Source organism: Aptenodytes patagonicus, chromosome 17 (assembly GCF_965638725.1).
Source record: "Aptenodytes patagonicus chromosome 17, bAptPat1.pri.cur, whole genome shotgun sequence".
NCBI classification, from domain to species: Eukaryota; Metazoa; Chordata; class Aves; order Sphenisciformes; family Spheniscidae; genus Aptenodytes; species Aptenodytes patagonicus.
This window is the reverse complement of record NC_134965.1, coordinates 467,095-493,627: the sequence shown is the minus strand read 5'-3', so window position 1 is coordinate 493,627 and position 26,533 is coordinate 467,095. Positions and strand designations below refer to the sequence as shown.

The 26,533-nt window shown below is 61.5% G+C and overlaps 1 protein-coding gene across 1 annotated transcript; it reads left to right on the top strand.

Annotated features, from left to right (window-relative positions):
- Window positions 1-3,467: 3,467 nt before the first annotated feature.
- On the top strand, window positions 3,468-25,692 carry MLXIPL (MLX interacting protein like). The gene is given in 17 exon segments (XM_076354411.1): window positions 3,468-3,945; window positions 12,218-12,324; window positions 12,483-12,565; window positions 12,773-12,862; window positions 13,631-13,675; window positions 13,981-14,179; window positions 14,879-14,956; window positions 19,423-19,643; window positions 19,645-20,272; window positions 20,909-20,982; window positions 21,449-21,623; window positions 22,309-22,421; window positions 22,613-22,732; window positions 23,079-23,206; window positions 23,568-23,691; window positions 24,894-25,023; window positions 25,516-25,692. Coding segments are annotated over 17 exon segments (2,733 nt in total). The 5' UTR covers window positions 3,468-3,649; the 3' UTR covers window positions 25,638-25,692.
- Window positions 25,693-26,533: the final 841 nt, after the last annotated feature.

Genomic DNA, 26,533 nt, shown 5'->3' with positions numbered 1-26,533 from the left:
GTCTGGAGAACAAGTCTTCTGAGGAGCGGCTGAGGGAACTGGGGTTGTTTAGCCTGGAGAAAAGGAGGCTGAGGGGAGACCTCATCGCTCTCTACAACTACCTGAAAGGAGGTTGTAGCGAGGTGGGGTCGGTCTCTTCTCCCAAGTAACAAGCGATAGGACGAGAGGAAACGGCCTCAAGTTGTGCCAGGGGAGGTTTAGATTGGACATGAGGAAAAACGTCTTTACTGAAAGAGTGGTGAAACATTGGAACAGGCTGCCCAGGGAAGTGGTGGAGTCCCCATCCCTGGAGGTATTTAAAAGACGAGTAGATGAGGCGCTTAGGGACATGGTTTAGTGGGCCTGGTGGTGTTGGGTCAATGGTTGGACCTGATGATCTTAGAGGTCTTTTCCAACCTTAACGATTCTATGATTCTATGATTCTATGACTCTTTGCACTGACTTCTCAATTTTAATTTCTGCCACCAACCCCACAAGGGTTTGGAGGTGGAAACCTTCTGCACCGTTGCTCCCGTGGCACAGCAGGCTCAGCATGGCAGACTCCCCACCGCCAGCACCGCGCTGAAGTCATGTAGTGCTCCTCCCTCTGCCCTCCCTGCCCTCAGCATCCCTGGTGCATCTTCTACAGAGCCTACAGATGCTCTGGCCGACTTTCCACTCCTGATAGCTGTGAACAAGGTTTTAATATTAGTTTTTGTCTTTCTCAAATTGCTCGGTAAAATTATTTTTGGCCTGCCTTTTGTGGTTTTACATTCCACTTGCTGAAATTCATAATGCTTTCTATTTTTCTTGTTCTTTGAAGGTGATTTCCACCTTCTGAATGGCATCCAATAGTCTCCCCTCCTCTGGTTGGTGTCTCTGCTGGCTCTTTTGGCACTCTCGATATCTGGCTGTGGTTAAGTCGACTATATTTATTCCAAACCTTCACCAGTGTCTGTAAATGCTCTCCCTACATTTTACCCTTTTGCCTGCTCCTTTTAACCTCCTTTTAGCAAGCTCTCATTGGATGTTTCCCACTGTTTCTACCCATAGAGTTTCTCTGGTCTCCCTGAACATGACATATTCAGGCCACCAGCTTTGCTGCTTGGTTGATAATAAAGCTTTCACAATATCTATTTCTCCTTTCTACCTTATTCCTGGTGGCAATGCTAGCAGTTTCAGTCCTAGTCATTTTTTATAGGATTTTGAATTTTTAGGACTTCAAAGGATCCCCATCTTGAGGGACTCAGCTGGGAGCTGTGTGCTCCTCTCCACCTGTTGAATACCCTTCGGGTTTGAGTCCAACCCATCCCCATCCATCACTGTTGTGACTGCACATGCCAGTGTCCTGGCTCTCTCTGGGTCAAATGGAGATTTCCGTGCTTGTGCAGATCCCATCGACTCCCAGTTTCTTCAGCTACTAATAATTCCGACCTCTCTGTCCCAACACTGTTCTCCTCCCAGACACAGAGGCTGTTTCTCCCTGCCTGTGTGCACGGTGTTGGGATCATTTTGGAGAACTGCTCTGGGGACTCTGATCTCTAACCTCCCATGTCACAGTGTACGTTTTGGGACATATTTGAGACATCCATCTTGCGTTGCACTCAGGACCACACCTCCCGTGCCGCATCCGCTCCGAGACTGTGTTGCATCTGTATGACTGTAGCTGCCATCGCACATTTTAGGAGCCAAACAGCCAGTTACAAAATCCCTCAGCACTGCAGCCTGCCTGTTCCTGTGTGGGACCCCTGCTCTGTTCCACTGTCTGCTCGGGAAGGTTCCTCTGCGGGATCCGTCACCCCCTTCCCCAGGCTGCGTGCCACTTGCCCATTTCCCTCCTCTGCAGCACAAGAGCTGCTGGACTGGGGATGAGGGAGTTATGATGTCCCTAAAAGCCTCACTGATGTATTTCTCCGCTTCCTTCAGACATACGTTGTCTCAGAGGACTGAAGTCTGCCTGCAGCCGGTGAACAGATGGCAGATGATCCTGGGCAAAAACCTGGAAAGTCCCTTTTGCGCAGCACGGCCCTGCACAGAGGAGCGCTCCCAGAACGCCTGTGTATCTCTGATATCTTTGTTTCTGTTGTGGCTTGACTAATTCCTAGTTTCCCAGGACACCCACATGCCCATTATTGCTTTAAAATGTCTGTAGACAGTACTTTTAAAATTACTTCTCTCTTCAGCATCTTGACAGGCAGCTTGGGACAGGCTGACATGGTTGTAATGAATCACAGAGGGGGAAAAGAGAGCTACAGAGCAATGCAAATCTGGCTGAAAGACGAACAAATGGTTCCTAAGTGAGGTTTGCACCAATCAGTGTGAAAACTATCCAAAACAGCTACTTGTGCATATTCTTCTTCCAGCTCTGAAAAATACCCTGGATGGCTGCTCACTCCTCCGGAGCACCAGCAGGACCCACCTGTGTGGTACAGAGGGTGCTCTGCTCCACCTGCAAGCTGGATTGAAGTTCAGATGCCTGCGGCCATCTATGTTAGCTTTATGCCACTGTTCATCCCATGTTTTCATCAGAGGTGCCTAAAAGCTGCGCCTGGGTGCTCTCCAGGCATGTGTGCTTGTGCCAGGTTGTGGAGCTGGGGAAGAAGTTGCCAGAAACTAGAGAGAAAATAAGTGATTTAAGCCTGAAATTATATTCACTTTGTCCCCCTGCGGCTCTGGTCAGTGAGGAGATGCTTGTGACACAGGTCTGGCTGGCATGGCACATGCTAAGCCCTGGCAAGAGCTCTCAGTATTTATCAAAGATCAGCTGGCATGGAGCAGGGGAGGGGGCTGGCGCAGCGAGCCTTCCTGCCCGCATCTCTCAGGGCACCTCGGAGGCGAAGGTAATCCATCTTAAGGACTGCATGACTACAAGGTGTGTAAATCCCACCGTACCTGAGCTCATCATTGTCCTCTCTTGCATTCGGCGTTTGCATCCCCTCTCCTGCTGGGTCACACCTCGGAGCAGGCTTTTGCCTGGGCTGTTTCTCAGCTTGGCCCACGGCTCAGTGACTCGGCATGCCTTGTGCTGAGCTGGGTGCCCGTTGCTATAATTTTACCTGTTTGTGTCTCTTAATCTGTATTTGTTCCCTTGGAAGTACAGGGAGATACATTAGGGCAGAGGCACTAGGTAAATACCGCCCGCTCCTCTCCCCGACGGGGCGCCTGGAGCAGCGATTAACCCCGGGTAAACAGAGCCGACTGCCAGCGAACCCGTGGCTGCCGGTGAGGGGGGGACAGGGGACCCGCAGCCGCTCCTCCCCGGGTTTGCAGGGGAAATAAAAGCCAGGGCCGTCAGGCGCGTTGCAAGAGCAGGACGGCGGCGCAGAGCTGAAGCTCCCGTGGCCGGTGGCCGGTGGCCAGTGGCCGATCGCAGGGTGCTGTGGCCTGGCTGACGGTGCGCCATGGGCGGGATCAGCTGCCACCACTATAAATAGGGCTGACGGCAAGCCACCTCGGCAAACCGAAAGCTGAACCTCGGAGCGCGGAGGAGACAGCGTGGTCTGGAGTGGGGCGAGCGGCACCGAGGAGGTGTGGCGTGGGTGTCCTGTGCTGAGGAGCCCAACGGCATGTGCTCGATGCCAACACAGCGCCCGTAGGGCTCTGGCACAACCAGGTCGTGGACCACAGCGCTGGGGCAGGCCAATAAGGGCTCCCCAGCAGGCACCAGGCGATGGCAGGAGCTCAGGTGGGGCTCCCAGGACCCTTCCCAGAGCCCCCGGTTGGGCCATGCCCCGTCTCCGACTCCGACTCGGACTCCGAGGACGCAGCTGTGGCTGGCACAGGACCCAGCACCGGGGCGCAGAACCTCCCCCAGGTCATCCACAGTGGCCACTTCATGGTGTCATCCCCACACAGTGACTCGCTGCCCCGCCGGCGCCACCACCGCACCGAACCCGAACCGGCTGATCCCCGGAGCATTGACCCGACCCTCACCCGGCTTTTTGAGTGCATGAGCCTGGAGTACAGGTAAGTACAAGATCCCGCTCGCTGGCATGCATCTCATGGAACCCCCCCAGCTCTTTGAAGGCATGAGGCTGTCTAAGCCCCACTGCTCTTCCAGGAACCTGCCGCTAATTGCCAACTGATAGCATCCTTGTCTTCTTGTCCATTGGGTTGTGATGTGCCATCTGCTCAAAAACCACCATCCTGGGAGGTTTCAGGGAGAAAAAGCTGGTTCTGGGTTGTTGGCCATGGAGCCAGATAAGAAGTTCCTCCTCTCTTCATGTGTAGCTTAACCCTCCTCCACCTTCCCATGAGATCTGGAGTCACTGCACCCGGCTGTAGCACCCTCACGGCCGGGTCCTGCACACTCTGTAGAGCAGCAATAACCCTGTGGGCAGCCAATGCTCAGTCTTTGGCAATCCAGCCCAGAGCTGGAGTCCTGCCTTCCCGTCCTTGACTCTGCCCACATGTCCCAAGGTTATTGCAGGACATGCAGCAGCACTCAGGACTGGATGGCTGCACAGGGCTTTGTCCAGGGCCTCCTGAAAGCTTCCCCCCTTCTCTCCTGCAAAATCAAATGGGTGACTGCATTGTTCCCCCAACGACACAAATCACCCAAGCTCAGGATGCTAGGGACCTGCTCATCCCACAGCTCCTCGGTGACAACAGGAGAGCCTGCATCATGTCTCTTAGCACCTTGGTCCACATTCTTGGAGGCAGCTCCCCTCTTTTGCCAAGGCCCTGAGGTTTTGAGTTCTCTCAAGCATGGCATCAGGGTGAATTGCTCTACTAGCGTCAGTGCAAAACTGCTTGCATAGCTTTCCCAAAATCTCCAGGTGAAAACCTGGAATGATGATGTCCTACTGATGCCGCATAAAAACAAAACCTCAGCAAAACAGCCTTGAAGAGTTGAACATTGCCTTGTTCCACGCAGGCTCTTATTCAGTTGCTGACCTCTCAGGTATGCCTTGAAGTCCTTGAATGCTCAACACGATGGAATATGTGGTTGCTGCCAGAGCAGCCCTGGTGACACCGGGCACTGGGACAGCACTCCAAGGGTACTAGTTGCCACATAGCTATGTACATTTGGCCCATCGCCACATGCCAGATTGCATGGTTTGCTCACAGCCGGTGTGGAACAGCTCTCCTCCGAGGTGCTGGTGAAGCTGGTGCTCTGCGGGAGCACGGTGAGCTTCAGCGTGGGGTGACCCAGCTGAGGGTCATGCTTCCTGGTCAGGCAAGTCACCCCTGAGTGCCATGCACAGGGGACACTGAAGCACTGGTGGCCTCACTCTCTTTTGCTCTCCCAGCCCCATACTTGCCGTACTCTGATCCTTGCAGCTTGGGGCTGGAGGAGCAGACACTGCTCCACCCCAGGGTGCTCAAGCTCTTGACTCCTGAGATGCACCACAGCCTCCATGTGGTCCTGAGCTCTGGTGCTCCCCAGGCAGAGGGGAAAGGGGCAGGGTGCAAGTGCTTTGGCAGGTGGAGCGGACCACAGCAGCTGTATGCCACCCAGGGCTGGCCATTACACTGCAGACAGGGCTCCATCACTCCAGATTTCTTTACCACTTGGACTCTTTCAGGGCCTTGTTTCCCTCCTGCACTGAGCATGACAATGCATATACCAGCCCCAAGCCCAGCACCATGGCAAACCGTAACTGCAGTTGGACAGTAGCCCTCAGTGAGGAGGATCCACAGCAGCTACAAAGCATTAGTGCCACCACTGATGGTCACCCCGGAGTCCAGATCACTAAAGATATTTCCTGGCTGCCTTGGTGCAAGACTAGGTCTTGCTCAGCACCCATGGGAGCAGTTATTGGTCTGCCATGGAGCCAGGGTAGCTGCAGGCCATGGGACCCAACCAAGGAAACGTTGACATTGGATGTTCTCCAAACTTCATGCTCGGAACTCTTGGAGTTCCTTCCATCCTTAGATGCTCTCCCCCTCCACCTCTCAGCTGTCATGCTCTGCAGCTTGCCAGCACCCTAAAAACAGGATGACAAGCATTGATCAGAGATCAGGTTCAGGTGAACCTGGACCTGCGATGCAGTGCTGGATATGCCTCTCCACAGGTGGGATTGGACTCTGGCTCTAGAGCTGACCTCTCTGCTGGCTAGCTGCTGTTCAGGCATTTCTTTTCTCCCTTTGGAAACCCATGGCAGCTTTGCTAATACATTTTTGACAGACTTGTAAGCCGTAGTTGGAGGAAGGTATCAGAGGGGGAAAATGGAGTTTAAAGATACCCGGCGCACCTTTTAGTTTTATCTGATTTGATACTTCTCTGCATCATCTGCCATTTCACGTCTTCCCTCCCAGCCAGGTCCCTCAGAAGGGGTGTTGGTGCAGCACAGCCTCAGTTGGAGTGGCCAGCCAAATGTCCTCCAGTCATCAGGAGTGCATCCACAGTTATGTGGCAGACTAACTCCCTAACAAAGCAGAAACCACAGAAAGATATCAGTTGGGAGGCACCTCTGGAGGTCATAGTCCAATCCCTGTGCAGGGCAGGGCTAACTCCAAAGCCAGATCAGGTTGCTCAGGGCCATCACTCTGATGGATGGAGACCAAGGATGGTGAGCCCACCACCTGTCCACCCTGTCCCAGAGCTGCACCACTCTCACAGGGAAGAGTGCTGTCCGTGGCTGTAATTGGAATTTCCCTCATTTCAGCTTGTGTCTGTTGCCTCTTGTCCTTTCTTGGTGCGTGTCTGAGAAGTGTCTGGCTCCATCTCCTCTATAGCCTGCTTTGGGTAGTTGAAGACAGTAAGTAGATCCTCTCTTCACCTTCTCTTCTTCAGGCTGAACAAACCCATCACTTACCCTCCTCTTCTGTCCTGTACATTAGTCCCCAACCATCTTAACATCCTCCAGAATCACTCCACTTTGTGAACCTCCCTCTGTTATCGGGAGGACCAATCTGGACACAATATCCAGACTTGGCCTTACCAGTGCTGAGTTGAGGGGAACTATCACTTCTCTTGACCTGCTGGCTGAGCTGTGACTGTTTCAGCCACCCATTCCTTGCTGTCCGAGGCCTGGCTCACACCATTTCAAAGGCAAATACACTAAATTCTCTCTAAACCCTTGTTTTCCAAAGGCTGTAGCTGAACAGTCATTTAGGTAGCTGTAATTCCTCCCCTCTCCAGCATTCCTCCGCGGCACTTCACAGCCGTTTATGGCAGTCCTGTCTCAGCTTGAGCAATCGCCCTGAGGATCTGCCATTTTATCTCCCCATGGGCTGGACTGTGCATCACCCCCTCACTGGGAAAGAAACGCTCTTTCCACATCAAGGCTTGCTTCTAGCAGTAGCTTGTTTCTTCAGATCCCTCAAAGAGAGGCAACTCCCCCCACCAAGGTCTTCCTCCTGGTGCTGGAGGTTGGGATGAAGCACTTCCCAGGCCCTTTGTACCCATTTTCCAGGACACTACTCTCCTTCCAGCAGCATTCCTGCCAAAGACTTAATGATTCTCTTCCACTCCTTCTCCTGCAACCTGCTGCGTTTCTTGAATCCCTCACTTAGACTGCTTTTTCTCCCGTGGGTGGACCTCCCTGCAGCACACGTGGCCTCCCCAGGTTCCCCCAAAAACCTGAGCACGTAGAGCCGAGCTCCTTCAGGAACTGTTCATGCTATCGCCTTAGCACGATCTCCCCAGCTGAGCAAGCTTTCTCCCCATCACCGCAGTGTCACTCCCCGGTGTCCTGCCTTGCAGAGCTGGTCTCCTGGGCTCACACACCTTCCTGTCACCCATTGCAGAGGATCATTGAGTGACTGACCTGGGGAACCGTCCTCCTGAAGGGAGAAAAACTGGGTGCAGATGTGAACTGCAAACTGCAGACACCCACGGTCTTATCTTGCACGCGTCTATCTTGCGCTTCAGAAGAAGCCTCCTGTAGCTGTTCCGAGAGTGTGATGTAGATTAACCTCTTCTTCTCCCCTGCAAATACCAAGAGGGGAGATTTAGCAGGTAGGGACATCAGACTAGTAAGTGATGTGGAGTATTAACTCTGCCCTCTCATGATTTAAAACAAGGTAGGCTTCGATTACACCCTTGCATGCCGATTCGGTACTAATTCATCCTCCTGGCAAGCTGATAGCAGCCTCTGAGGCTTTCCTAGACGAAGTGGAATTGCTGCTATATCTTTGCCGTACTCTCTAATTGATTCTCTAATTCACAGTGCCTTAAACACTCATGCACAGGGGCAGCAAGCACCCAGGCGGAGACCCCAGTGATGCACACGCTGAGCTGCCCTCTCCCCGTTTCCTTCTCTCAGGATTAGCCTGCACTTTCCTTTGCCCTCCTGGCAAACAGCTCACCTCCGTTCACTGCAGTTCACCAGCATTTGCCTGCAGCCCTGTGCACTAGCTCAGACCCGCTGGAAGTGGCTCGCGCCGATGTGGCCACATCCTGCGATTGCTGGGTCCACCCCCGCCATCTGATGAGGCTTCACCCTCACCCAGACCTAAGACCGTCTGGGCGCTGCCCATGCCCTGGCTGGAAGGAAGCGGGGCGCCCCAGCCAGGGGAGCAGAGCTCGGTGCCGATGGCAGCCCTGGCTTGGCAGATCCCTTTGGGGCTTTGCGGCAGGTTGGGCAGCTTCTGCTATGAATTATCCACACGATGGGCAATAGCAGGCCTGGCGAGAGGGAAAGGCTCGTGCTTGGTCTAAACCCATCCGCGCTGCAGTGTGGTCGTGCTGTCATTAGCGGCAGGGAGCTGCACGCCTTTTCTCTGTCATTTCCCAAGGATTTGGGGCTGATCCTGTCCAAGCAGTGTGCAGAGGAGCTGGGCTGGTGTGCAAGCCTGCTCCCACGCTGATGCACAGTAGGGTCGTACCTCCGGAGATCACCAAAATAACTGGTTGTGGAGATGTACCCAGCTTGGCTCGCAGCTATCCAGCTTCCCAGACAACTATTTGCGAGAAGATTTAAACGACTTCCCTTCTCATCTGGAGCACTTCATGCTCGCTTTGCATGGAGGTAAATGGCTGTCCAAGAGGCAGAGCTGCAAGGGCAGAGGCACTCCTATCTGGGGGTAAATACACAGAGTGGGTCCCTAGCTAATCCCCAGTACAGTCTATTAACACCTTTGTTGCAGCACTGCCCTCAAATTACCCCCGATGCACCCGCGCCAGCTGCAGCGTCTGCCGGGGCAGAGCTCGCTCCCTCCGGAGGCAGCATGGCAAGCAGCCGAGCTGGCGCAGCAGCCTTTTCATCAGCGCAACACGGTAAAGAAAAACACCCAGCCAGATAGTAGAGATTTGAAGTCAGATTTGAAGACAGTCGGTTTTTGCTTGGGGACACTTTCCAGGAAAATTGTGGTTAGATTTTTAACTTTCTTTCCCAAAACATAAAAACTCAAGAAAAAACATGACTTTGGTAGCAAAATGTGTGAGAAAGCGAACGTGAGCTTTTAGAACTTCCAGGAAAGGCTGTCCTCTTTCAGCCAGTCCAGGGCCAAGCTGCGTCCTGGCAGCCCAGGGAGCAAGGGGGGCTCTGACGGCCCCACGGGGGATCCTGCTCCTGCTGCACTTGGGAAGGCCGAGCAGGCTTGTACCTGCCAGAGGACCCTCAGCTTAGCTGTTCCCCTCCTGCTGCTGCCCGTTTCTCTTCGTGCAGCCCTGCATCTTGCCAGATCCCCCCTCCTTTTGCTGTGGATGGACAGCAAAATACTCATTTTGCCATGAAAGCAGGGGCTGCAACACCTTAAACTTCTGGATGGGCTAAATGAATCACAGGGCAAACAAGGTGCGACTGGCTGAAACAGTCAGTGCTGACCCACGCCGGGTTTGGTCCCAGGCCGAGCCCTGCTCCCGCCTTACCCCATCCCACAGAGACCCCTTAGCCGGTAGTGGGGTCTGTTTCCCCATTTCTCCAGCAGCGTGGGGCAGCGGGACCTCCAGCCTGTTTGGGGCATCCCAAACCTTTTTCGTGGCTCAGCGTGGGGTTTGCATCCATCTCCCCAGGAGATAATTTCAGGGAAGGGTGGGGCCATTTTCAAGACGAACCAGGGAGCAAAGATCAGCCTCATAAGTCCCAAAACTGAAAGGATCGTTAATGGGAAAAAAAGGCGGTTAGTGGCGAAGCCCAAAGGCATCTCCCCTCTGTCTCCATGTCCACTGCAGCTCCGTGGCCGTGGCCCCACCAGCCTCGCGCGTGGCCGAGGTGGCCGTCTGCGGCTGCGGGGCTGTGGTCCGCAGGCTCGGGCTGCTCCTTTAAGCTGGTTGTCGGGGCGGGCAGCACTGGTGAGGAGCGTGTGCGGGTAGCCTTGACCGGCAGGATCTGGCCGCACGCCCGGGAAACCCATCCCTTCCATTGGCTCCTCTGCTTGGCACTACCACGCTGTTTGCCTTGTGCCACTGGGGAAAGTTCAAAAACCTGGAGATAGCGGAGTGCCCAGCGCGTCGCCCAGGCCTTAACTCTCTGCAGGCTGGAGCCGCGGGGACACGGGCCCTTCCCCAGCCCCTGGGGCCGTGGGTTGGGCTGGGTCTCCCTGGGGAGACTGTCCCCGTCCACCCCTGTGGGTGGGAGCACCCACTCCCAGACACGTCCCTGCATCAGGCTCTGGAGCCGGAGGGGTCCCCGGTCCTTGTCCCCCACAGTGAGATGGGACAGCAATGCTCTCCTCTCCCCTCCGCCCCGGTGCGCTGCCTCCAGCTGCAGAGCCATGCAGGACCAGCACAGGGGTCTTGCTGCCTGCGCTGCTGCCTATTCGGGCTGCCTGGCTCTGACGTCGAGGACAGCACCCTGTCTGCAACGAGCCACCTGCCCGATGGGCTGCACAGAGCTCCGAGCCGAGCTCCGAGCCGAGCCGGCACAGCCGCTGAGGGAGGGAGCCCCACTTGCTGTGCGGTGCCATGCTGTGCAGTGGGAGGCAGATTTCAAGGCAGGTTAATGCAGAATCGGCCAGTCTTTGTTCGAGGGTGCTGGAAGGTTTCACAAGCTTGAACAGACAAGTGTGTGGCTTCTTAAAGCATTAGCCGGGCACTGCTCTCATCCCCAGCACCTCCCCGGGGACATGGTCTGATGGCACCTTAGGGTGCACCCAAGGAGATGCTGGCAATGGGGGAATATGGCACCCTTACACCCAGCCCAGCTTCTACCTTTCTTCTTCCCTGCATGTGCCGTGGATATGTGGGACCCAAAGCAGCACTGAGATCTTTAAGGGACAAATTCTTGGCTGGGGAAGGACGTGGGCTTCCTGGGGAGGGATGCCGTGCAGCCCCCAGCCTGCTCTCAGAGGGCCCCTCTGTGCAGCCGGCATTGCCCCGAGGCCTGCCCCGGTGGGTGGGAGAGCCGAGACAGCCGCTGGGCTTGCAGGGAGAGGTGAAAAGGATGCCAAGGTAAAGCAGAGAGACCCCAGCCTCCCCCGCGGAGCTCCCGGGGCAGCAGGACCCTCAGGACCCCCGCCGGCGGGTGCATGCGAGAGGGTCGTGTCCCTCGGCTGGAAGGAAACAAGACAGTGAAATGAGGCTGCCTGCACTGCAGGCCCCATTAGGGACATCACCGCCACCACAACGAGCTGCAGAACAAACACGTCTGCCTCGGGGAGCCGGGAAACGGGAAGGAGGGAGCCCAGCTCGGGCTGGGGGCCGGAGCGAGGGGCGCAGGTTTGCAGGGATGGGTGCGGAGAGGAGCCCAGGGCAGCGCTGGGCTGCGGGCAGGGCTGGTCCAGCTCTCTGCCCCTCTCAGGCAAGCAGCCCTTAATGTCCTTAACGTCCTCCAGCTTGCTGTCCTGCCTTCCCCAGACCCGCGCACATGGCTGATCCTGCCCGCCCCGCTGCCTGCGCCCGCCCCGCTGCCTGCGCCCGCCCTCAGCTGAAGGTAGCGTTTCCAAGCCCAGTCTGGCATTAAAAGGAGGGTCAGAAATAGCTGCCCAAATGCTGCGATGTGGCAAGAGCCACAGCAACATGTGTCCCCAGGCGTCTTGCCTGGGCAGGAGACTTCTCTTCCCGTACCCCGGGGCCGGGATGCAGCCGTCCTGGTTGGGGGCAGCGGGGTCCCACCTCGGACCCAGGGTTCGAGCCTCAATGAATCAATTCCTCCATGTGCTGTGCTTTAATCCCAGGGGCTCGAGAAGCCTCGTGTGGGTCTATGAAGCTCCCGGTTTAGGTCTGTGCTGCTCTCAGCGTGAACAGGAGCTCAGGGTGCTCCCGTGGGTGGTCCCGTGGGTGCCAGACAAGCAGCCTGCAGCAGAGCCACACAGCTGCACCTCTCAAGGCACGGCCCCCTCAGGAGACCCCGAACTGGGAGGGCTCTGGGATGGTGCCCCTCAGCCTCTCTTTTGCTTGGTGTTTTAGTGGGAAGCTGGTGTCTCCAAAGTGGAAGAATTTCAAGGGGCTGCGGCTGCTTTGCCGGGATAAAATCCGTCTCAACAACGCTATCTGGAGAGCGTGGTACATCCAGTGTGAGTATGGGGCCAGACCCCGCTCCGTCTGCCAAGTGCTGGGCAATGTCGAGTGCCATGGGGCTGGCACCAAGGCAGCGATGTATGGGTGCCCAGGCACCCTCCCCTGCCCAGGGATGGAGACGTGGGTAAAACCAGCTGTGTTTTCCCCTGTGTAGATGTAGAGCGGAGGAAGAACCCTGTGTGTGGCTTCATCACTCCTCTGGAGGGATCGGAGGCTGATGAGCACCGAAAACCAGAGGTAGGGCATGGTTCATCGCAGCTTTCTGGGCCAGGAGCAGGTCTGGGTGGCACAGGTGGGAGCTGGGGACACGCAGGGGGCAGAGCTCATTTTATTTCATAGATTTGCTGGGAAAGGTGTTTCTGACGTGGCACAAGGAAACCAGCCCTGGCTGCAGGGTGATGGGGCTGGGTGGCTCAGCTGTGACCCCCTGTCCTGCCCCCCCAGGCTGTCGTGCTGGAGGGCAACTACTGGAAACGCCGCATCGAGGTGGTGATGAGGGAGTACCACAAGTGGAGGATCTACTACAAGAAGCGGGTGAGTGGCTCTGCGGGTGCTGCTCCCCATTCCATGGCGGTGCCAGCGGTGGGATGGGACATCAGCGTGCACAATGTGGAGCCGTGGCTGACTGGGAGCGGGACATGGCAGGCTCTTTCCAGTGTGGGAGGGGGATGCTGGCTGCCCCTGTGGTGCCAATGGAGGGGAGCTCGGCAGGGACCCTATCCACAGCTGCCCGCGGTGCTGCGATGTGCTCCGGCAGCCCGACCTGGGCTAACTGTGACCTGCCCGGTGCATGATCTGCAGCTGGGTTTGGCAGCGCACCCACAGCACACGTGTTGGTGTGGGTCAAGCAGGGCCACGGCTCACCCACAGCGCTCCAGCTGGGCTGGGATTTGCTGGCATGCCACTGGCAGCCACATCTCACCCCGGCAGCACGTGCTGCCAGGCAGGCCGGGTGGCTCTGCATCACTCCCGGCGCCTGCTCTCAGGCATGCTGGTACCACAACCTTGGCCTCCCACCATGCTGGGTGGAGCATGGTCCAGCCTTCTCCCCAGCTGCTCGCTCGGGACTGATAAAGGCTGGGGGTGCCATGGGTGGGCAGGGTGCTGGCAGCCTCACACAGCCACACGCTGCCGGTCCCACCACTGCGGCAGCTGCTCAGCCCAGAACCTGTAAAGGCAGATGTGAACTCGTGGCAGCCATGCTGAGCCTCCCAGGGACCCCCCTCCTGAGCGCTGGCCCCCTCTGCCCCACACTATGCCCGCCCTGGCTGGGCGGTGACACAGGCTGTCTTCTCCTTCCAGCTCCGAAAGTCCACCCGGGAAGGAGAGGTCTCCAGTCCAAAGCAGGTGAGTCCGCTGGGGAAGGGTAAGGAGGGGGGGAAAGTGGGGTGCAATGTGGACCCCTGCGCTGGGCAGCCTGGGAGAAGGGTGGATGAAAGCCCCAGGGCATGACGAGCCCAATGGTGTGGGATGCCAAGCACTTGGGATGCCGGATTCACCCTTCTGGAAGCACCAACGTGCCAAGTGTGAAGCTTTGGAGTGATAAACATTGTGAGGAGCATGGGAGCTGCCAGGGAGAGCAGCTGGGCAGCCAGGCATGGACCCTACCCATGAGAGGTGCCCACCTGGCTCCTTTGCTCCATCTCATGCAGGATGAGGATATCTGGAGGCCAACGGAGAAATGGTGCAACCAGCTCTTCTGCAACGTGGTACCCATGCTGCTTGGGGATGAGGAAGAGGAGCCGGGGGGTAGGCAGCACTTCGACTTGGACACCTTCCTCTCAGACATCTCTGACACCCTCTTCACCATGACACAGACACCCAGTGCCCACCAGGCACTCCCCGAGGATGGTAGGTGCCCCAGAGCATGCTCTAGCAGTATGTGAAGGAGGAGGTCCAGGCAGGCAGCACGCACTGTAGCACCTTGCTGCCTCTTGGCTTAGCCCCTGAGAGCTGCCGCCTGTGTCCTTTGGGCAGACAGGATCCCCTGGCATCCCTCCTGCCGGAGTGAGAGCTCTGTTTGGGCAGGGCGGGAGCAGCCTCTTCTCCGGTGGCTCCCTACGGACCAGCCTGGGCTGTCCTGGGTGGGATGGGCTGAGCTGCCCAGGGAGTGCTAGCCCCATGAAGGACCTTGCACCAGACCCCAGGGCAGGGCTGCCAGCCCTGGGTAAGCAGCGGGCAGGTCCTGCCTTCCATGGCCACTCTTCGCTGTCCCTGCCTGGCCAGGTCCCTGGAGCTCCTGCAGCACCAGGCAGGTCCTGTGCCGAGGATCAGCCTTTCCCTGGGATTCTTGGGCGCTGGATGAGGTCGCAGAGGTGCTGGTGGGCAGGGTGGTGGGAACGGGATGGCCCCGGGTCTCCACAGGGTGGGCACCCATCTCCCTGCCCGTGCACGGCTGCAGGGCAGGGTGCAGCGACGCAGGGTGACTCTGGGGTGCCACGGAGGGGTGGCAGCTAGGCAGGTGTGAGGGCAGTGGTGGGAGGAACCCTGAAGGGGCGTCTTCGGGGTGCAGTGGCTGGGCCCCAGTGTTGCAGCTCTGCCCTCTTCCAGCGTATGTTGGGAATGCTGACATGATACAGCCGGATTTGGCACCTCTGCAGCCCAGCCTGGATGATATGGAGATCTCAGGTAAGAGCCAGCCCGGATGCGGTACCACATCCACACAGCCCAGCATGCTCTGCACCCCACGGCAGCCCAAAATGGTGGGGTCAGAGGGTTGGCCAGGCAGCAGCAGGAGCTGCTGGGGCAGCCAGAAAGCACCAGACATCCACTGGCATGGAAAAAGCAGGCCAGGGTGCTGCGGCAGGCTGCAGGGCAGGGGCTTGGCATGCCTGCCCGCACCCGGGGCGGAGCCACAGCAGGTTGGGAAGGGCCTGGCCAGGAGCTGTGGGAGGGGATTTCTACAAACAGAAGGTCTTTCCAGGAGTGCCAAACCACCTTGTTTTGGCTGCAGACAGAGGAAGGACAATTGTCCCCCACAAGAAAGAGGAAACCTCCAGAGAGCAGGTTCTGTGCTGCTGTGTCCCCCTCCTCACCCCACGTCCTGGCCAGCCCCAGGCTGAGCAGCCTGGGGGGCTGGCTCGGAGCTGGGACCCTGCGCTGGGCTGTGCTACGTCCCCTGGGGAGAAGTCACTGTCCCTGCCAGGCTGGCCCAGAGCCAAACCTGGCACTGGTGTCCAGCTGGGGGCAAGGGGGCTGCCAAGTGGAACGCTGAGAAGCAGGCAATGGCAGCCTCCTCCTGTGGGGCTGCCACCGGTGCTGCCATGCAGGCTCTGAGCCATGCGTGTCCGTGAGCGCCCTGGAGTCAGCTGGGACGTGTCCTGGGCCCAGCTGTGCAGTGCAGTGTCCCCGTATGCCAGGGCAAGGCACCGCTGGTGCATGCTGCACCGGGGACGAGCTCTGCCCTCGAACGTGCCAGAGCTGGTGGCCTAGGCTCACTTTGCAGGGTGGGAGCCGGTGTGGGTTGGTGGCTGCAGCCCTCCCAGGTAGCTGGTGGCCTCAGGCAGCACCAGCATCCCCGGACCCCTCTGTGCAGCTGTGAGCACCCTGTGAGCTCCACGGCTGGTCTCCACTTCCTTCGGCGGGAGGAAACAAGGGCGCTTGCGCCATACGGCTGCAGGGTGATGCAAGACCAGATGCTGGCGGGGAGCAGGCTGGGGCACTCTGATGTGCCAGGGCAGGCGGTGGGATGCCCCGGGGATGGATGGGGTAGGAAGGCTCTTGCCAGCCCTCCTCGGCTCGTTCCCTCCAGAGGTGCCATCAGGGTGAGCCGTGCTGGGAAGAGGGTCTGTCCCCACTGCTGGCCCTTTGCCTCCTGTCCCCAGGTGCCCCATGTGGGCATCAGTCACTGGGAGGTGGGACGGCTCCAAATGGGTCAAACTGACACTTGACAAGTGTCCCTTCCCCCGAGAGGTCCTGCATGGTGCTAGAAAGCTGCACCAACCCCTTTCAAGCAGCACCTTGCCACAACAGTGTCACAGCAGCAGCCCCAGCACCTCTCTTTGTGGGCCCAGCTGCCGTTCGTGCCACCAGTGTGGCACGGCCTCGTGTGCAGCAGGAGATGGCAAGGGGCACGGCGGTGCCCATCTGAACCAATATATTTCTACGAGCAGCCAAGTTGTCTTTTTTCTTCCTGGGGAAAAGGCCTGCGTTTTGCTCCGGAGTGCTGCCTGGGAATGGGATGGGTCTTACTGCAAGCCACTACATCGCAGGAAAGCACCCCTTCGTGCTCTGCCCGTGCCCAGCGGCTCCACGTGGGGGGACTGCTGGGGCTGGGGAGGGTCCCAAGCCCAGCTGGGGTCAGGGGTGGCATCCCAGGTGTGGCTCATTGTCTGTCCAGGCGCGGGCTGCTGAGCACGGCTGGAGAGAGGCTTGTGTGCCCCAGGGCAGGGCAGCACCCTGTGGGGTGCTCAGAGACTCGTGGGTGGGAGTTTTGTCTGGGACATGGCATTTCCTGGAGCAGCTTGCCCGGATGACGAGAGGTTAGAGTACCGCGACAGCCGAGTGCCGCGTGTGAGCGATGTGCGCGCTGGCGGGATGTGGGTGTGCGCTGGGTGGCGAGGGTGTGCTGGGCGGAGGTGTAGGAGCAGAGAGGTGTGCGCACACCATGCGATGGGCAGCGCAGGGGGTGTGTGACCACGGGGCTGTGGGAGGAGTGGGGAGAGGAGGTGCTGGGTGCTAGAGCTGCGGGTGCCAGACAACCCAATTATGTCCTCAAGGCCACTTTTCTAGCAGGGTGTGCGATGGCTTTTCATGGCTCGGGAGCAGGGATCCCCCCAGCAGCCTCGTGCAGAGCGCCGCGGTGCAAGTGTGCGGGGTGGGCGCCGCGACGGTTGGTGCAGGGCTCCTGCAGGGTCACAGGGCTGTCACCGTGTCTGGTGGCTGTGGCAGAGCTTGGCGCCTGTCAGTCAGTGCGTGCAAACCAATCCCCAAATGAGGAAGCACCTCGTGTCCGCGGCGGGTGCCGGAGCGCAGTGTGGGGTGGATGGAGAAGTCCTGATGGCAGAGGCGAGGGAGCAGCCCAGCCCTGTGCCCTGCTGGCACCACGCTCCAGGTAGGACCCGTGCCGGGCACCAGGGAGCTGGGGGCTGGGCTGGCCATCCCATGGGGTGGCATCACCCCGCCGTGCTGCAGGGCTCTCCCAGAGCCTGGGGCCAATGTTGGAGGGTCCTTCGTTTGGGAACGGGCTCTGTAGCCCCAATCCCATTGGAGAGCAGCCCCAGGTTTGAACGGGATGCCAAAGGTGTGGTGTGCCGACCACATGGGCTCTTCCCCCTTGAGCAGTGACATGCCCTGGCCACGCTGTGCGGCCTGGGAGCAGGTCAGGGTGATGCAACAGCAGAGAGGAGCGTGGGCAAGAGCTGTGGGGTGGGGAAGGGGCAGGAGAAAGGGAGGACAGGGCACCCAGGGGCTGCGAGCCACCTTCCATCCCTGCAGCACAGCGAGAGGCACAAGAGGAATCGAATCTGCAGAGCTGGGCACCAGAAATGCCTATAAATACCCACAGAGCTTCAGCGCCAGTGGCAGGGGACAGCCTGGCGTGGGCATGGCGGAGGGCTGGGGGCAGCGTGGAGCTGGGTACTGCGCCCCGGGGAGGCTGAGACCCTGCCTGGCAGCACCGCGGCCCACACCGAGTGCCGGCCCATGGTGGGGCAGGGGTGGCTCTGCGATGCTCCCGGGCATTCACCGTGTCCTTGGCAGGGGGAAGGGGCAGTCTGAGGGCTGAGTGGGGCAGCTCAGCCGTGGCACTGCCCCGTCTCGCACCGGTGTTACCCTCGGCTGGCAGCACATGGCACTGCCGGAATCGTCACCATGCTCAGCCCCATGGCATCCCACGCTGCTGGCATGTTTGCTCCTCTGGTGTAGATTCAAAAGGGTCTCAGGCTTTTGTGGGTCCCAGCCAGGGCACCCTGGGCGCTGGAGCCTGTGTCACAGCCTGGAGGGAGCGCAAAGTCCTTGCAGCCCTGCCAGTGCCCGTGGCACAGCTGCACACGCCAGGCAGGCAGAGCCAGCATGTGGGCTCGGCTGGGCTCTGCCGGCAGCAGCGCAGGGCCTGGAGGCAGCAATGCTCGCGCCAGCCGAGGGGTTGGGAGCATGGCTGGGTGTTCCCCGGAGGGGATGCGAGCACCTGCGTCCTGGGGTGGCTGCTTGGGCACAGAGCCTGTGCCAGGGGCTGTTGGTCAGCTGCCTGCAAACCCAGCCAGCGTTCCTGCTCCATCCTATGGGGAAGCATCCAGCAGCCCCATCCCTGCCACACAGTCATCCTCTACAGGGAAAACCTTCCCCATGGCGATGCCCGAGCCAGCACTGGCACAGGCAGCAGCAGCACCGGCACCAAGCCGAGGCATGCGTGGGGCTGATGTGCCCAGGGAGCTTGTTTCACCGGGCAGGCGGCTGCCCGAAGTGTCAGGCCAGCCCTTTGTGCCGCGGCGTCTGGGCCTGCGGAAGTAGCAGGGTTGTGGGAAGGGGAGAGGAAGGGAGAGGGAGTCGCGGCAAGGTCACAGGGCTCGGCTTCGGGAAGGCCATGGGATGTGGTTAGCCGCAGGCTGCCCGCACGGCAGCGCCGGGACAGGGAGATGAGCACTCGCCACGACCCCAGGGGACTGTCCCCTGCGGCTCGGGGACGCTGCGACCCGCTCCTCCAAGCCCTCCTGCTGTGGCTGCCCCGCAGCCTGGGTGTCGTGGTCCCTGCCCCAGCACTGGGCTAGTTCAGGAGGGGCGGTACAGCCACACAACCCCCTGGGAGCAGCCCCAGCGCTGGAGCACGCGGTGCCCAGCTGGGTGTCGGGGACGGGGTCCCCACCCTTGGGTGGCAGCCCTGGGCGGGTTTTCCTGTCCCCATGCATGTGGCAAGGCTGGCCCCAGGCACGTGGCCTGCCTCTTCCCTCCATACTCCAGCGTTTCACAACCTGGGTGCCAAATCCGCTGGTAGAGCCAGAAGCTGCCCTGGCCTCGCAAGGTGAAGGCAGGACTGGCAAGTCCCCAGCAGTGCCGGTAACAGGGTACGGCTCCCTCCAGCATGCCCCAGGGCTTGTCACCCCCTCTCTGGGAGGGTCCCTTCATGCCCGTCACTCTGTCTCCACTTGGCCCTGCAGATATCTTCACCGGCCACCGGCCACCACCATCACAGATGCAACCGAGCTACCAGGAGCCGCCCTGCTTCGTGCCCATGGCCGAGCCCGTGTTTGGCAGCGGGGGGTCCCTGATGGGTGCGCGGGGGCTGCCCGCCAGCCCCGAGGCACCACTCCCACCCGGCACCCTCCTCCAGGTGAGCGGGACCCCAGCCCGCAGCCCATGGCTGCCGGTGGCCCAGCCACCCCCCTCTGACCCTCCCGTGTCTCCCGCAGCCCGGCGGTGCCTCCCAGCTTGGCCTCCACAGCGCCTTCCTGGGCCCCGAGCTCCCCTTGGCCCCCCTGTCCCCCGAGCCCCCCGCCACGGCACCCAGCGGCCTCAGCCCCCAGCTCCGACACAAGCCCCTGCTGCAGTATGGCCTCCCCAGCAAGTGCCTCGGGCTGGAGCCGCCGGGACCCCCCTACGCCCCCCCCATCCCATCCCCCGGGGCACCGCTGCTGGGCCCAGACCCCCTGTTCTCCCCCGCCTCAGCCCCCCGGTCCAAGTTCCCCTACGCCGGCTCGCCTGGCCCCTCGCTCCTCGCCCACCCCGCGTCCCCCATCTCGGTGCCCTGCTTCGCCCCCCACGCCCCGGGGCTGAGCTATGCCGCGGGCATGGTGCCCCCGGAGTACCCCGTCCCAGCTGCCCCCCAGCTCCTGCCCCCCGTCCTGCTGGGCGACCCCAGGTTTGCCCCCCCCAAGGGGCTGCCCCAGGGCGGGGGCGGGAGGCCGAAGGCAAAGCCCGGCGGCACCAAGGCGAAGAGGCTGCCAGGACCCCCCGCGCCGCCCCACCTGGCCGTGCCCAACCCCTGCCTGACCCAGCTGCTGACCACAGGTAACAGGGCCGGCGGGCTGCGGGGGGACGCAGGGGAGAGCCGGTGGCAGGGGGGATGCTATGGGGGGCATTGGAGGGGGGACCCCGCTTTCTCCCCGGGGTTGGGATGCTGGGGATGCTGGGCAGGGAGCATGGCTGTCCCCACGGCAGAGCAGCACCAAACCCAGAAGCGAAGCTGTGCCCGGGGGAACCCCCCCCGGCTCCAGCAGCCCCCAGGGAGGGAGATGGGGCCCAGGCGGACCCAGGGCTTGGCCACAGGCACCGCTGCGAAGTCCTCGTGTCCCCAGCCTGGTCTCCGCGGCCCTCCACAGATGGGCTGAGGGGTCACCAGTGTCCTGACCAACCCGTGCATGCGATGGGACAGGTCCCACAGAAGGTGCCATGTCTAGCCCCATGCTGGGCTGGGGAGGGGCTGGGGGTCTCTGCCTGCACCAAGGCTCCCAAGGACGTCCCCGCTGCGGGGAGCAAAGGCACCTCTCTCCAGGGGCTGCTTCACCCTTCCCCGGGGCAGACGGGCAGGGAAGGGGCTGCAGCAACGCCAGTGCTGGGGGCTGGCTGTCCGGTGGGGCAGGAAAGGTCACCCGAGCCCCGACACCCTCACGCAGCAGCACCCTTCTGCTCCCTGCCTTCTTGCAGCCAAGCAGGAGCCAGCCCTGGATGCCCCACACCTGATGGGCGCAGGACTCATGCCCGCATCCCCTGTCTCCCCGGTAAGCACTCGCCTACGCCCCGGGTTGGGAATTGTCCCCCCGGGTCAGGAAGTGCCTTCTGCTGGTTGCTGGGGCAGGGGTAGAGATGGGGCAGGTGGGGAGATGGGACTCTGTGGGGTCACCCGTTGCAATATGGGGCTGGACAGGCACGGGGCACGTGGATGGGGTGGCAGGAGTCACCTGAGTGTTTTCTCCCATAAAAGAAGCAAGGCAGAGGTGGGAAACACCCCACTTGCAGGGCCCCTTTCCTGGAGATGCTGCCCTGGGGTGATGGGACTGGGGCTGCCCCTGCAGATGGTGGGATGCCCCATGGGGATGGGGCGGCACGTCTACCTCCCCGCTCCCCACGCGGGCATTCGGCTGCCAGTGCCCAGGCACCGACCGACCAAAGGGGAAGGCCTGGTCCCCGGCGTGCATGGGGCGGTGGCCCCCCAACCTCCCACTTCCCTCTGCCTTCTCTCAGCAGCAGAGCGCTGTCCCTGACGTCCCCGACACCTTCCTCTCCAGAATGGCCCAGCTGAGCCCAGGACTGGCTCCTGGCTCCAGCCCTTCCCAAGCAGTGCCGGTGCCGCTGGCGGGCACCCAGCCGGGCCCACCGCTGGTCCCCAAGGCAGAACGGCTGTCCCCCACATCGGCTTGCGGTGAGTCTGGGGCACCCCAAGGAGCTCCACAGGACACTGCGTTTCCTGCAGGGAGCTTGAACCAAATATTGTGGGAATGTTTCATTTCGGCTTCAATCCCAGCTATTTACATTTACCCAGCTGAGCACGGATGATTTCTTTCCGCGGGAGAGGGCACAGCCCCTTCACCTGCCTCCTTCTACAGGGGCAAAAGCAGAAACAGGAAAAGACAAAAAGGAGCAAAATGTCAGACTGTGGTTTTGAAAACCCAGATCTTGGTTTTCAAGTGGAAAGCACCTTGCTTTCACCCGCAGAAACCAGAGCGGTGGCTGGAAACCAGGCTGTGGTGTCGTTCCCAGTTTCAGTTTGGTGCTGCAGACCACGGCCTTCCTGCCCTCAGGACTCTCTCCTGGTGATTTCCACCCCAAGAAACGCCACGAATTTAAAATGTCACATCCCAAATGTTCCCATTTCTGAGCAGTTGTAAAATGAGTGGGATTTGGGATAAGACAAAGCAATAAGATGTGGTCGGATGCTGGACTGGAGCATCCCCATCAGCTGAGTGGGGTGGCTGCCCCAGGGCCGGGGTAGCGCTGCAGCCTGCTCCCCTCTGCCCGTCCCAGCGCGGGACCCTGCTCTCAGCCCGTCATGAGGGGCTGCTGCTGCTGCCGCCCCTCTCCCCAGAGCACCGCCTTTCCTTTTCCAGGCAGCGACTGGCCCAAGCCCAGCCAGGCTTCCCCGGGACCTGCTGTGAGGCTGGGTGCTGGCATCTCCCTGCACCACCCCGTGTCCCGTCGGGGCAGGCCTGAGTCCAGCAAGGTACAGCAGGAGCAAGCGCCGCCTTTGCTATGGGGGCACCGTCTCCATATGCTGCCATGTCTCTTTCCTGCTGCCCCCCAAACTCCACCCCCCACCCTTGCTGTGCGCTTTGGGCCAGCCCGTCCCCGATGGGGCAGGTGGCCCAGGGCTGTCCCCACTGCCAGGAGGTGCCTGACAGCGCTTGCCCACAGATGGAGAGCCGCCGCATCACGCACATCTCCGCCGAGCAGAAGAGACGCTTCAACATCAAGCTGGGCTTCGACACGCTGCACAGCCTGGTGAGCACGCTGAGCGCCCAGCCCAGCATCAAGGTGAGCGCCCAGGGCTGTGTGGACCGACCCTGGGCACGCAGGGACATGGTGTGTCACCTGGGGATGCTGCATCCCTGGTCTGCCCCCGTGCACGGGGCTCCTGCCCTGCACCCCAGCCTGTGGGGCAGGAGGCTGCAAGCCCGCACCAGGCACATGGAGGCTCGCGTGGTGCAGCCGTGCCAGGGTGGTCTGGGCTCTGGAGCCTGTGGCAGAAGCTGCCAAGGCTCGGCAGCAGGGAACATGGCACCGCGCGCAGCCAGCCCCGCTGCACGAAGCGCCGGGTGCCCCACGCCCTGCCCACCCTGGGGGGGGCTTCCTTCGACGTCTCACCCTGTGGCCCCCGCAGGTCAGCAAGGCCACCACTTTGCAGAAGACAGCCGAGTACATCTGCAAGCTGCAGCAGGAGCGGGCAGCCCTGCAGGACGAGGCGCAGCGGCTGCGGGAGCAGATCGAGGAGCTCAATGGCTCCATCAAGTAAGAGGGGCATGGCTGGGGGAGGTGGGAGGGAGCCACTGCCTGCATTGGGGTAGCCAGGCAGGGCAAGCGGCAGCACCGGGGAGGCAGCAGGACACAGCAGGTCTTCGGAGCATCTCCCAGGACCTGCATTTGACTCCGTTCCCTCTCAAACCCTGTTTCGGAGGGGGGGGATGCTGAAGAGGCAGTGCTGTGTGGGACCAGAGCATGGGGCCGTGCCCCACAGTCGCCCTGGGAGGTGGACACTGCCTGGCCACCCCTGCTGAGAGCTGAGGTCCTGCCAGAGCCTCTCCCCATGGGGCAGCCCCCGCGGCTCCCAGCCTCCTGAACATGGACCCACAGCATTGCTTGCGCCCCACAGCCTGTGCCAGGAGCAGCTGCCGGCCACGGGGGTGCCCATCACGCGCCAGCGCTTCGACCAGATGCGCAGCATGTTCGACGAGTACGTCCGCTCCTCCACGCTGCAGAACTGGAAGTTCTGGATAGTATCCTTTGGGGCCAGCGCCTGCTGCTTGCTCTGACTCCTCCACCAAACACCAGGCCCTCTGGTTCACCCGCTGCTCCCAGGTCTGTGGGGTCCCTCCACCTCAAGAGGCTCTGGGGACCACGGGGAGATGTTTCCCAGCCAAGGGCGCATGGTGGGAACACACCGAGATGCTGTGGTTAGGAGGAAGCTTCTGTTACAAGGGAGCAAACAGAGTAGGAGTAAATGGTCAGTCCTCGGGGAGAAGGAAAGTCCCTGGCAGAGCTGAGCTCATGCAGGGAAGAGCTCCTGGTGACACGGGAACTGGCTCTGAGAAGCAGCAGCCATCAACTAGAGATTAGGAAAGGTCCAAAGACAAAGCTGGGGACATGATAGCTTGGCCTTGGTGGCCGTGTGGCACACCCTGGAAACCCAGGCGTGCCCATGCCTGGGATACAAGTCTGGGCTCTACACGGTGGAGAGGATGGAGGGGACGGGGCCAGGGAACGGGTGGTCAAAGGGCTGGGCCTGCTTCTCTGTGAGCAGGGAGGGATTAGACACACTGGGACCATCAAGCCTGTAGAGACTGAGGCCTACAAAATCCCAAGGGGCAGAGGGATGGGCAGGCCTTGCTGCCCACAGTCCGCTCCAGTGCAGGCAGCCTGGGCAAGGCAGAGGTGGCTCCTGACGGAGTTTGGGAGCGTTGTGGAGCTCCTTCCACAGGACACTGGGTATACTAAAGCCAACACGGGCTCCAGGACGTGCTCATGGTGGAGGCATCTGCTGTGGATTACTACATGCACAAAGTCGCCAGTCCCCAGCGGTGGCCCCTGCAGGCTGGGAGCACCAGGGGAGCACGCTGGACACACTGGTGTCGTGCCCTGCTCCTGGGCACTTCAGAGGACACTGCACTAGCTGGCTGCTTGATCTGCTCTGGAAGAGTTGTCTTGTGTCTAAACAACCATTTCTGGCAGACCCAGTCGTGACGGGGGTTATGCAGCTCTCCCACTGCCTGCCCCGGGTGACACTTATGTCCCTGTCACCCCAGCAGCATGGGCTGGTGCCCAGCGTGGCGCTGCGCTGGGGAAGGCACCCAGCAGGTCTGCTCCATGGCCAGGCAGGGAGGTTTGTCCTGCTGCCTGTAGGAGGGTGCTTGCCCACACCTGGCGGGTGGGAGACCATGGCCTTGGCAAGGCTGGTCCTTAACTCCTCTGCTCCCATCAGTTCAGTATCATCATCCGGCCCCTCTTTGAGTCTTTCAACGGCATGGTCTCCACGGCCAGCATGGAGAGCCTCACCCAGACGTCTCTCGCCTGGCTGGACCAGCACTGCTCCCTCCCAGCGCTTCGGCCAAGTAGGTGGCCCTGCTCCTGTCCATGGCACCCCAAAGCAGCCGGGCTGGCCTGCTGGCACGGGCTGACGGAAAAGCAGAGGGGAAAAGGACGGGGGCGTTCTGGGGGGCGGTGGGGCTGGCGCTGCACCATGCTTCTGCCACACGGGAGGGAAGCACCCGCGGCACGTCCTGGGGCTGCGTGCTCGGTGCTTTTCCGTGCTGCTTTCACACCCGCGCTCCAGCTGAGCTGGCTGCTGCTGCCCTAACCCGAGAGCCCGTGTCCTGACTCGGCAGGGCTCAGCCCCCCCAGAGCCCCACAGGGTGGGTCTCCCTTTGCCCTTTCTGCTGGGGGCTGTGGCAGGGGGCTGTCGTGATGTTCCAGGGGCCACGGCAGGGCTGCAGTGGGGACGGGAAGAGCCATCTCCCCCGGGATGGGTTAACCCGGGCCCCTCCCAGCCCCCCAAGGCGGGGGGGGTGGGGGGGGCAGCTGACACGTCCCGCGTCTCCCCGCAGCCGTCCTGAGCTCCCTCCGGCAGCTGAGCATTTCCACCTCCATCCTGAGCGACCCGGCCTGCATCCCCGAGCAGGCGACGCGGGCGGTGGCGGGGATGGGCCGTGGCGGCGGCTCCTCCTAGCCGCCCCCGGAGGGGCTTTCCCGGCCTTGCCGGACCCTCGGTGCTGCCAGACGAGCGGCCCACCCGCGCCAGCGGGGAGCCCCCGGCGGGGGCCAGCGCGGCCGGGCTGCCGGAGCAGGGGGCAGCGCCGGCCGGCGGCGGCCCGGGGCCGCGGGGCTCCCTCCGCCACGGGCACCGGCTCGGGGAGTCCCCGCCCGCGCGGGGGCGGGGGCCGCGGCCGGCCCCCCCTGGTCCTGCGCCCCGGGGCCCGCCAGCCCCCAGAGCGGCTGGGGCAGCGCGGGGCCCTGCCCACCCTCGGGCAGGAGGCCTGGGCGCGGGGAGCTCCGGGGGGGCCCGGCCGTGCTGCCTGATAAAGGACTCGCTCTGCCCACAGGCCCCAGCGTGGTTCTTCCTGCCGGGGGTCTGCTCTGGGGCAGGGCTGGGGAGGGGGCGGGCAGGGGCGGGCAGGGGCAGGGTGAGGGCAGGGGCGGGCAGGGCGAGGGCAGGGGCAGGGTGAGGGCAGGGGCTGGCAGGGCGAGGGCAGGGGCAGGGGCGGGCAGGGTGAGGGCAGGGGCAGGGGCAGGGTGAGGGCAGGGGCGGGCAGGGCGAGGGCAGGGGCAGGGTGAGGGCAGGGGCTGGCAGGGCGAGGGCAGGGGCAGGGGCGGGCAGGGTGAAGGCAGGGGCGGGCAGGGTGAGGGCAGGGGCAGAGGCGGGCAGGGTGAGGGCAGGGGCAGGGTGAGGGCAGGGGCAGGGGCAGGGGCGGGCAGGGCGAGGGCAGGGGCAGGGGCAGGGGCGGGCAGGGCGAGGGCAGGAGCAGGGGCAGGGGCGGGCAGGGCGAGGGCAGGGGCAGGGGCAGGGGCAGGGGCGGGCAGGGCGAGGGCAGGGGCAGGGGCAGGGCGAGGGCAGGGGCAGGGGCG